This window comes from Lolium perenne, chromosome 4, assembly GCF_019359855.2.
Source record: "Lolium perenne isolate Kyuss_39 chromosome 4, Kyuss_2.0, whole genome shotgun sequence".
NCBI lineage: Eukaryota > Viridiplantae > Streptophyta > Magnoliopsida > Poales > Poaceae > Lolium > Lolium perenne.
The window spans coordinates 364,909,669-364,921,097 of NC_067247.2; the positions used below are offsets into that span (position 1 = coordinate 364,909,669).

Here is an 11,429-nt window from a genome sequence, read left to right on the forward strand (position 1 = left end):
TCCCCGGCAACGGCGCCAGAAAAGTGCTTGATGTCTACGGGTGCTTCTATTCTTGTAGACAATGTTGGGCCTCCAAGAGCAGAGGTTTGTAGAACAGCAGCAAGTTTCCCTTAAGTGGATCACCCAAGGTTTATCGAACTCAGGGAGGAAGAGGTCAAAGATATCCCTCTCATGCAACCCTGCAACCACAAAGCAAGAAGTCTCTTGTGTCCCCAACACACCTAATAGGTGCACTAGTTCGGCGAAGAGATAGTGAAATACAGGTGGTATGAATAAATATGAGCAGTAGCAACGGCACCAGAAAAGTGCTTTGCTGTCCAGGATCGTGTGGTTGATGGTGGTGATATTGCAGAAGTACGAGATGCAAGAAACAAGAAACAAGCGGTGATAGCAGGTATTTAGGAACAAGGCCTAGGGATCAACCTTTCACTAGTGGACACTCTCAACATTGATCACATAACAGAATAAATAGATAGATGCTAGACTCTACACCCTCTTGTTGGATGATGAACACCACTAACTGTGTAGGATTACACGAACCCTCAATGCCGGAGTTAACAAGCTCCACAATATTCGATATTCATGTTTAAATAACCTTAGAGTGCATGACAGATCAACATAACCAAACCGAGTACTAACATAGCATGCACACTGTCACCATCACACTATGAAGGAGGCATAGATCACATCAATACTATCATAGCAATAGTTAACTTCATAATCTACAAGAGATTACAATCATAACCTACGCCAAGTACTACACGATGCACACACTGTCACCATTACACCGTGCAGGAGGAATAAACTACTTTAATAACATCACTAGAGTAGCACGCAGATAAATTGTGATACAAAACACATTGCAATCATAAAGAGATATAAATAAGCACTTCACTATGCCATTCATAACAGTGAATAAGTATTCTGTGAAATATAGCCTAAGAGACCCACACGGTGCACACACTGTCACCTTTACACACGTGGGACAAGGAGTCTCCGGAGATCACATAAGTAAAATCCACTTGACTAGCATAATGACATCTAGATTACAAGCATCATCATATGAATCTCAATCATGTAAGGCAGCTCATGAGATTATTGTATTGAAGTACATGGGAGAGAGATGAAACACATAGCTACCGGTACAGCCCCGAGCCTCGATGGAGAACTACTCCCTCCTCATGGGAGCAGCAGCGGTGATGAAGATGGCGGTGGAGATGGCAGCGGTGTCGATGGAGAAGCCTTCCGGGGGCACTTCCCCGTCCCGGCGGCGTGCCGGAACAGAGACTCCTGTCCCCCAGATCTTGGCTTCGCGATGGCGGCGGCTCTGGATGGTTTCTCGTACCGTGGCTTTTTCGTATCGAAGATTTAGGTCAGGGACCTTTATATAGGCGAAGAGGCGGCGTCGGAGGGGGTACGGAGCCGCCACACAACAGGGGGGCGCGGGCCCTAGCCTGGCCGCGCCACCACCATGTGTGGGCCCCCTGTGGCCCCTCTCTGGCGGCTCTCGGGTGTTCTGGAAGCTTCACACAATCCTAAGATGCTGGGCGTTGATTTCGTCCGATTCCGAGAATATTTCCTTACTAGGATTTCTGAAACCAAAAACAGCAGAAAACAGCAACTGGCCCTTCGGCATCTCGTCAATAGGTTAGTTCCGGAAAACGCATAATAATGACATAAAGTATGCATAAAACATGTAGATATCATCAATAATGTGGCATGGAACATAAGAAATTATCGATACGTCGGAGACGTATCACTTATTCTCCGAACCATTCTGGAACTCCTCGTGATGTCCTGGATCCCATCGGAGACTCTGAACAATATTCGAACTCCATTCCATATTTCATATCTTCTTAAAAAAACATCGAACCTTAAGTGTGTCACCCTACGGTGCGTGAACTATGTAGACATGATCGAGACACTTCTCCAATCAATAACCAATAGCGGGACCTAAATATCTATAATGACTCCCACATATTCAACGATGACTTCATGATCGAATGAACCATTTACATACGATATCGATTCCCTTTGTCTCGCGAGATTTTACTTATCCGAAGTTTGATGTATAGTAGATGAGCGTGCCCCGATCATCGTCAATATGTGTAAAGCTCGGGGCCTATCATGGGCCCGCCTCGTGGCTGACGGCGTGTTCCTCTTCGTGATTTCCATCAGCTCGAAGCAGTTGTTGAGCTACACGAAGAATGTTTGGAAGCTCAGGGGCACCGTTGAGTTGCTGCAACTAGCAGACATGCTGAAAGGACACTGATGTCGTCTAGAGGGAGTGAATAGGCGGTTTAAAACTCTTACGATTATGGATTGGAAAAATGCGGAATAAAACTAACATTTACTTTGTCAAGCACAATACCTATATAACTAGGGTTCACCTATGTTCACCAACAACTTATGCTAAGCAAGACAAACAACTATTTGATAGCAAGATATATAACTTCAAACACAAAGATTATCACACAGTAAAATGAATAAGTAAAGAGTTCGGGTTGTGGTTTATGCTAGTCTAGCCAACAATCTAGGGCATACGAGAGACATTATGGAGATTGACCGCGCTGTTGTGGTTTCTGCTCTTCGGTCTGTCGATCTTGACAGATCGAAACAATGTGCTACTTACGAACTATGCGAAGACGATCCTAAGAGCATGTCTAATAGACCCTGTATTTGCTCGCCCCGTATCGAGAGAATACATGGCCCTGTATCAAAAAATTGCTACATATTTAAAAAAATGCAAAACCCGGGAGAATTCTTAAATAGTTATTCACATTGATCATAGATAAGGATATACAAAATTGCGCGATCCTACTGGATCGCGACTTCTACAATTCTAGGGATGCGCCTAGTCGTCGAGGATGATGATCGGAGTGGTGGCGGCGGCCTCCCGAGCCATCAGCTCCTTGACGGCGGTGATGTCCTGCGCCGCCTCCTCCGCATCCGCCCGAGCCTTGTCGGCGGCCTCCTTCTTGGACGCGGCCACCGCCTCCAAGAAGAGGGGGCCCTCCCCCTCCTCCGCCTCCTCTTCCTCGTCGCCGGCTCGCGGCGCTCCGCCGCTGGAGCTCCCCTCCCATGCGGTCTTCCACGTGCGCTCCTGCTCCCACGCGCGCCGCCACTTCTCGAAATCGCCGCCGCTCATCGGCTTCGACGGCGGGTCGACCTTGTGGTAGCGGCCGCCCTCCGCGAAGTCCCGGAGCGTCGGCGTCATCCACTCGGAGCCGACGTACTTGCACGCCGCACGCCGACTCCCGACGGCGGAGAATTTGCAGTGGCGACGCCACGCCTCCTCCACCGTGGCCGGCTTCGTTCGGCAGCGGACGAAATGCTGCTCCTACGCTGTGCGCTCATGGCTAGCGGCGATGCAAATGCGGTGGTGTGCGCGTGGGAATTGCTCGCCGGAGTGGTTATGGCTGGCGGCGGCGCACGGCGGGGCTAGGGTTGCGAGTGAGGGGTTGGACCCCCACTCGCACCTTCACCCTCTATTTGTAGGGGGCGGCGGGATAGGTTTGACGGGTCCTGTATTTTGCCGATACGGGTCGACCCAAATACGGGACCTGCTAGACCCATTTCGCCCTCACCCTCTATCCCAACAAAATAATACGGGGTACCAGCGTTTTAAGAGGCCTACTAGACATGCTCTAAGAAACCTAAGGCGACCATCGTCTAGATCAGACGAGAAGAGAGAGCAACATGGTGGCTCATCGCCTGCTCCCCTTGCTATTTTTTTTTGCGCGTTGCGGCTGATACCCTTGCTAAGATGCAAGATCTGGTGGAAGCTGCATGTGGCTGAATCAGTTACCAGACTTTATCTGCGATCTTGTAAATAAATCAGGACCAAAGCTCGCATGTTTACTCGATATAATATAATATGTAATGCTCTCTTATACTCATTTTTTGTTTTTTACAATCGGGCATCAACAGGATTCGTAGTATCGTGGAAGATTCAACCTTCAGAATCTTCGAGTAAGTTGAGTAGGATGAATTCAAAGTTTTTTTCTAGTGTTGTAAGCTCCACCGAACTTTGTCGTGGCTTCCGTGGATGTACCGTTTGTCTGCCATACGGTCAAAGTCTGTAGCCGTGATCGCGTTTGTATAATAGAGTAACACAATAACAGCAAGGCTAGTCAGATACGTTTGGATACCAGCCAGCCACCTAACTCCCGTTGGATAAGTAAAAGTTGTCTGATAGCTGCACGTCTCAAAAATCAACACCAAAGGCGATCTTGGTACCGTTCGTCAATAGGGGGGGAATGTTCTCCAAATTTTGCATCAACAAAGTTGAAAAATAAACTGCTGCTACTACCGGTGCAGCTGGAAAGGACAGCTGGTACTGTAGGAGTTATAAAAGCAGCAGGGCATTTACACTGGCCTGCAGCGGTCCCACCCATGTGTCAGCTGCTGAGCTGTGGTTCGCTTCGCTGGTGGTCCATGCCATGCCCACGACGGTGGCACAACGCCCGCGCCGCGCCTCGCCTCGCCTCGCCTCCACGCGCTTCCGGATTCAAAATTTGCGAGCGAGGCTGTCTGGCTGGCATGGCATCACCGGGGTGGCATCCGGCCGAAATTTCTTTTCAGATCCGGTGGTACTACTGCTTTGCTCTGCGCCCGGCGGCATGGTTCGGCCATAGTGTTTGCGGGAACAGCCCTCGCGTTGCTTCAAATTGCATTGTACTCCGTACATGCACTTGTAGTATGCGGGTGTTCATGGTTTCACAGCTCGCCATCACCTCTTTTCCTTTCGTTCTAATCCGTCGTCAAACACTTTTGACAATTATCATTATTTTAACAGCTAGCAGGATCAGTCCCTCTAGTCAGCACTCAGCGGACATGGACAACGCCAGATCTAGAAACTTCAACAAGTCTGGACAAACTACAACAAGCGCATAGTCATGTTATTATTACTATTTACATCTTACAGCCCTCTAAACAGTATTCAGAAGTCCTGAAATTGGGCTTCACCTCGGCCTTCATGCCCGTATCAGGGATGCAACCTACTTGTGGCGTTTTGTCAACATATATCTTGCAATAAAGTGTTTGTCGCTTCGCCTAGATCAACAATGACAAACAGTGAAGGTGAATGCAAGAATGAGCATGATAGACGTGAGGCACATGAGGTAACGACACCATACGAAAGAGGAACCCGCTTCGCTCGCTCGCCCCCCCCCCCCCCGCGGGCGACGGGCGAAAACCCTAGTCCCCTTCCCCAGTGTCCTCCCCGGCCTCTCTGCGCCGCCGTCGGCGTGGGCCGCCGGCGTTGTCCGTGCGGTGCCGGCGGCGGCGGGGCCGCCACTACCCGTCGCGCGGAGGGCGCGGGCGGCCTCTCGATGACGGCGGTCGATCCGGCGGCGTGGTATCCGCAGGTCGGCCGGGAGGTGACGCGGCGGCGGGCCGCCACTACCCGTCGCGCGGAGGGGGCGCGGCGGCCTCTCGATGGCGGCGGTCGATCCGGCGGCGTGGTATCCGCAGGTCGGCTAGGAGGTGACGCGGCGGCGCCGCTGGCGCGGGCGGCGGGGTGGCCGGACGGCTGGCGGCGCTCGCTCTGCCTTGATCTGGGCCCGATCTGGGCTGGGGCGGGCCTCTGGCCCCTGGCTCGACGTCGTTCTCCTGGAAGCAGCGGAGGTGTGGTGGCAGGGGTTGGCGATGGCGGCACACATCCGGCCAGTAGCAGCGTGGCGGCGGAGTACTTGGACGGGCCAGTTTGGGCCTGACTTGGTCTCGCTACTACGTCCGGTCGACTACCGCCAGTTCGGGCGGTGGAGGTTGTTCCCTCCGGCATGGTTGTGCTGCTGCTATCTCCGACCTTGCGCTCGCCTTATCTGTTTCTAGGCCTCGCGTTGGTGACCTTTGAGCGACAACGACGATGGCTTCAAGACCGTGGTGGCGTACGTTGGTGGACGAGAGGAGGTGGAGCAGTTCGGTTTGTTCGGGGTGGTGGCGGTGTGGGTCGGGAGAAATCCTTGTCGGCTTGTCCGACACCGACGCGGCGACGCCTGCGGGTGCCGTCTTTCCTTCCTCAAGGGTGTCGCGTGTACCTCTCCCCCATCACCTCCGCATACCGGGGGAAACCCTAGGACTAGTCCGGGCAGCAGCGGCGTCGTCGTCGTTTTTCCTTGTTGAAGGTGTTGCTTGGTATGCGGCGATTCGGACTGCTAGGAGCGTGGTGGTACTGTTCCGGAGGGCGCAGCGGTTGCGAGTTGTTGTCGTGTTCGTTGCTCAGCCGTAGCCGGCATTTGTTTCTCTTATCTTTCTTTTTCTTTTTTGTTTGGGCTTGGTTGTGCTGCGGTCCAGCAAGCTTGTTGTATCTTGATTGCTATATTAATATAGCGGGGCGAAAGCCTATTTCGAGGACGTGAGGCACATGGTGTGTGCCAAGTCATGAATACCAAATAGATAATTAATGCATAATAGACGAAATATTTCCGAGAGACAACAATATAGGAAAGAAGAAGAATTTCCTAGTGGTGACTTCATTAATATCATCAGACGAAATAACTCAACAAAGTGGTTGTAAATCATGGCCAATGATATAACAAGCTTGCATTAAAAAAAATTACTCCATCATCAATCAGTCCACTAGCCTTGGTTAGACTAACTCAAAGACATCCTCCTACAATTTGTTTTGAGCAACAAGGTATTGACATAGGCATCCCAAATGGGCCTGCCGAAGATAGTACCCGGGGTTTACTGAAGGCCCATTACCCGAAGAATAAGAAGATTCGGGAGCCCAAGATATATTAAGGAAAGCTAGAGTTGTAATAGGAAGTGTTATTTGTAATCTGGCGGGATGAGTTAGAAACCGTCCCGGACTCTGTAACTTGTACAACACGAATCCCTCGGCTCCACCTCCTATATAAAGGGGGAGTCGAGGGACGAAGAGATCATCGAATCATTGTTACAAACCCTAGTTTTTATAATCGTCGAGTACTTTTCGGCTGAAACCTTCGAGATCTACTTGCCCTCTACTTCCAACTAAACCCTAGCCTACAATCCATAGGCATTGACAAGTTGATACCTTGTCAGGTATATAATGACCACTTCCGATCTTCAATGCGACTACTACCAAACTTTCAAGGAAATCACCAAAATGACATAAAGAATCACAAATTATTGCAAGTTGTTTGTCTTGATTTCATTCATTTTTTATAGACTTAGAGCAAATATACCTTTGAAATTATTGTTTTAGTGTATGACAAGTCCTTAATCAGCTGTATACTCTATCGATTCCTGAAAACAGAGCGTATACATTTTTGTCAACATAAAACAATGTAAGGTTCACCAACTTTGCAAAAAAAAAAAAGTTTTAACATATGTGTAATACAAAACCAATATCATTAGAAGCATATTGAAATATGTTGATTTTTTCAAATAGTTGGTGTAACATTACACTGTTTGACTTTTAAAAAGGTTATTGGGTTTCTTTTCAAGAAAGGAGGAAGTACTATTAGCATAGGACTCAACGCAAAGAACCATAATCTCAATATTTGAACCCTTGCAATAACAAGAACATAACTCAACCATCCCTAAAAAAAAAGAACATAATTCAACCAAATTATTACTTGCACAAAACTGTTTTTCAAAGCCACCAAGTTAAGGGCCCTGTTCGTAATACCGAAGAACTCTAGGGTAAATCCCGGGAGAGCCAAAACGGTGGCGCGTTATAAGTACGGAGTGGGGCTCCGACACGGGCCGTCTCCATCACAGATTCCGAGAGCTCCCAAGGTAGCAGCGCGGCTCCCCACCTCCCCACCACATCCCGCCGGTCGCCTCGCCCCTCGCCGCCGCCGCCGCCGAGATGGGGTTCGTGTCCTTCATCGGGAGGGTCCTCTTCGCCTCCGTCTTCCTCCTATCCGCCTACCAGGAGTACGCGCCTCCTCTCACCTCCTCCTCCTTTATTACCCCCCATTGTCGTCGTCCTTGCTCGCCGCGGCCGATTCGAGGCTAGTTTCGTTGGATCTGACACGACGTTCGCTAAATCCCGCGCTGTATCGGCCGTAGTGTTTGGATCTAGCGTTTTATTAGCGCACTTGTCGCGTATCGGAACCTGTAAGCGCCTGGATCTGGCGAGACGCTCCAGCCTGGTCCATGAAAAATTGGAAGCGGCCGAAATTTGGTTCCCGGGCCTTCTGATCTAACCCTGGTTTGCTGAATTGCGTCATTGACCTATCTGTTTAGGGTGAAAATTTCCTTAGATGCTGTATTTTTCTTGGTTCTCGCTTTCTGATCTGATGTGGGCCAGACTTGTATTGTTATTGTTGAGTGTGATTGCTCTATCAGCGTGGTAAATAATGTGGACCAGCCATCTTGGATGTATCAGCTTATCCATCCAATTGTCGAATCGGCTTTTGTTTGTGTGGTTTCATGCCTAATACGAAGACTCTGGCCATTGAATTTGCATTATCGATGCACGCCACAGTTATTGAACTGGTGCCATCTTCAATCCTGTTCTTATGTTAGATACCTGATGACTTTTACTGTTGCTTGCTGAAATACATGGAGACTTCCTGTTAAACTTGCAAATATCGTGTTAGTGCTGTATTTGAGTGAGTTGCAGCAGTAATTTGATATGATTGAGACCATCACTGATTTCCTGTGATTAATGCTGATAACCCGCCTCTTGTTTCCACCTAATATACTGCTACTCAGTGATTTAAGGGGAAGAGTTTTTGAAGTTCTGGGCCTATATGGGAGTTTTTATTAATTAGCTTGGATACCCTTTGGTCAAGTAGCTAGTTCTAAAGATGAGGTGACAATCGATGTATTGAAAAGCTGTTAGGTTAGCATGTATTTACTGGATCATAAGGATGATTGTAGTTAATGCCATGTTGTATGTTGATGACTTAAGTTCTGAAGAAAATACCATACTTAAATGAATGCTGATTTTAAGTTGCTTTGATTGCAGGTTCAATGAATTTGGAACTGATGGTGGGCCAGCTGCAAAGGCTCTTAAGCCTAAGTTCAACAGTTTCACCAAAAATATTTCTGCACAACTGGGAGTTGTGGTGCCCCATGTTGAGGTGGGAATTTTCTTTATGTGTGATATCTTTTATGCAGCCTTAATGTTGCTAGTCATTAATCTGTTTTCTTTCTGTTCTGAATCTATCCAGTTGAAGCATGTCATCGCTGCTACCATTGGTCTGAAGGGTCTGGGAGGTCTCCTTTTCATTGTTAGCAGCCAGTTTGGGGCTTATCTCCTGGTATGTTCCGAGCTGCCGCCACACTGTATACTGATTAATTTTCTCTATTTTTTGCATTTCCATCTATGTCAATGTTACTACAGCATATAATTAAATTGTTTTCCATATCTAGAGTTGTGGATCAATTTTAATTCTCAGGACTACATGATAATGTTGAATTGTATGGGTACAAATATGTTAGTCCACAGTATGGAAATATTGTCAATTATCTGCTCAATATGTGTTTGAGAAAATGAGAAGAAACAAAACAACTGAATTATTTGTACAATGTTGGTTGATTTTTCATTCGAATTTTAACATGTGTGTATTGCTTGTGTCCACTAAGATTTTCTTAAATGCCAGTGTGATTTGCCTTCAGAAACTATTGTGTATTGGACATCCAACTTTTGGTTCAATAGTCCTCTTCCATGTATTCATGAGATCTGAAAATTTTGCCTTAGCCTATATATGTTTTTGAAGGTGTTCCGTATCCAATGGTCTTGCATATAGTTGTTTTTAGCAAATTGGTTAGGTTACTGTTATCTTGTTTTGGCCTCTGGTACCATGCTGAAAGAAGTATGATCTCTCCCCCCCATCATTCCACAGACTACCAACTGATAGATATGTACTACTCGCCTGCCACCTGTGTGCCTATGTAATGACGTGTCTTCTTATGGCATAAGCTGAATGATGGGCTCTTGTTCTACCTGGTTTCTTGTTGTATGCTTTTGTGTATTTTGCGCTGTGCTTTTGTGGTCATTGTAATATCAGAGTGGCAGATTCATTAAGTTTTAGGCTGATATGTGGTGTTTTGGTTAGCTTCCCTAATTCCTCCTGCACTATCTAATGATGTTTTCTGTCTCTCCAGGCGCTCTACCTTGCGTTCATCACCCCTGTTGTCTATGACTTCTACAACTACGACATGGAGAAGGCTGAGTTCGTGCAACTCTTCATCAAATTCACACAGGTAAGACAGAGATATTCACCAGTTAGCAGTTACTGTTGAATGATGAAGATATATTCCATAACAGCTGAATAACCCCTGACCTCTCCTGTAACTGTAGAACGTGGCACTCTTTGGAGCCCTCCTCTTCTTCCTGGGCATGAAGAACTCCATCCCCAAGAGGCAGCCCAAGAAGAAGACCGCCAAGTCCAAGACTAACTAGAACATCTCAGATAGCTGTTGCTGTAGCGGCCTAAGGCTTTGTGGAGGAGACGGTCTTATTTAACAAGCTACCGTACCTGTTCCTTTTCCGCTCCTTATATGTAACAGATGATCAGATCCTTTTTGAAGGGTGTGGGTGGTTACCCTTGAGGTGTGGGTGGTGGTTTAGAGATACTAGATTGTATCACTATTATGTACTCCGATTTGTTTGGTGTAGGCTGCAAGGTCTTAAGATTATCAATTTATTTACTTTGTGACCAATCTTGTCACTTGAGATATGTTGTTTTTTGGTGTGATGTTTCAGCTCGCTCAGTGGTACATGCACAGCATCCATTGCAATCATCCAGGATATCCAACTCTTGCAGCACTTGGCCTGCAAATCTTATCATCAAGGCCACATGATTGCTGGTTGGTGCCCTAATGATGAACCAGAAGTCATGTAATGTTGCATGGAAAGTTTAATTTTCATGTGGCAAGCCTTGAATGGAATAATCCAATGTTATTGGACCTTCGTGAACAGCCTTACTGGATCAGCTGTGGACTGTTCGGTTTGTTTGATTGATGTGGAAGATCTTAGAGCAACTCTAATAGAGCCCGTAAATCCCGCCGGAACCGAACTTTTCCGGCGGATTTACGGGTTTGGGCCGAAACTGGCGCAGATCAGCGTCCGAAAAAGTGGGCCGGCCCGAATCGAAAGTTCGGGGGCCCGAGAAATCCCCCGCACGGCCCCTATTAAAAGGGTTCGCGGAGGGGAGTTTGGTTCGGAAACCCTACTCCCCTCCCGCCGCTCCTCTCTCGCCGCCGTAGCCTGCCGCTGCTCCGACGAGCAATCTCGGGCGCTCGGACGCCGCTCCACCGCTACGGCCACCACCCCGCCGTCCGAAATGACGCGTGCAACACGCGTGGGTAGGGGCGGCGGCCGATCCGGCGCCGGAAGGGCAAGTCGCCATCCCCCGGGCGTACGGGCGGACACTCGCCGCGCAGCGGCGGGCGCGCTCCAACGCCGCATGGAAGCGGGCCGGCCGCAAGTGGCCGGAGCCGATGGCGCGCCACCTTCAAGCGCGCGTGAGGCGGTTGCGAGC

The 11,429-nt window shown here is 48.4% G+C and overlaps 1 protein-coding gene across 1 annotated transcript; it reads left to right on the forward strand.

Moving 5' to 3' along the window:
- Window positions 1-7,684: 7,684 nt before the first annotated feature.
- On the forward strand, window positions 7,685-10,608 carry LOC127296712 (uncharacterized). The gene is made up of 5 exons (XM_051326912.2): window positions 7,685-7,869; window positions 8,909-9,023; window positions 9,114-9,203; window positions 10,051-10,149; window positions 10,247-10,608. Exons 1-5 carry the CDS (start codon window positions 7,802-7,804, stop codon window positions 10,346-10,348), a joined length of 474 nt encoding a protein of 157 aa, XP_051182872.1. The 5' UTR covers window positions 7,685-7,801; the 3' UTR covers window positions 10,349-10,608.
- The last annotated feature ends 821 nt before the right edge of the window (window positions 10,609-11,429 follow it).

What these genes read in the sequence shown, in the direction of transcription:
- LOC127296712 (XM_051326912.2), top strand. Translation starts at nt 7,802, where the DNA reads ATGGGGTTCGTGTCCTTCATCGGGAGGGTCCTCTTCGCCTCCGTCTTC. An exon ending in TTGTGGTGCCCCATGTTGAG is followed by an intron (nt 9,024 to 9,113) that starts GTGGGAATTTTC and finishes GAATCTATCCAG; the next exon opens with TTGAAGCATGTCATCGCTGC. An exon ending in AGTTTGGGGCTTATCTCCTG is followed by an intron (nt 9,204 to 10,050) that starts GTATGTTCCGAG and finishes CTGTCTCTCCAG; the next exon opens with GCGCTCTACCTTGCGTTCAT.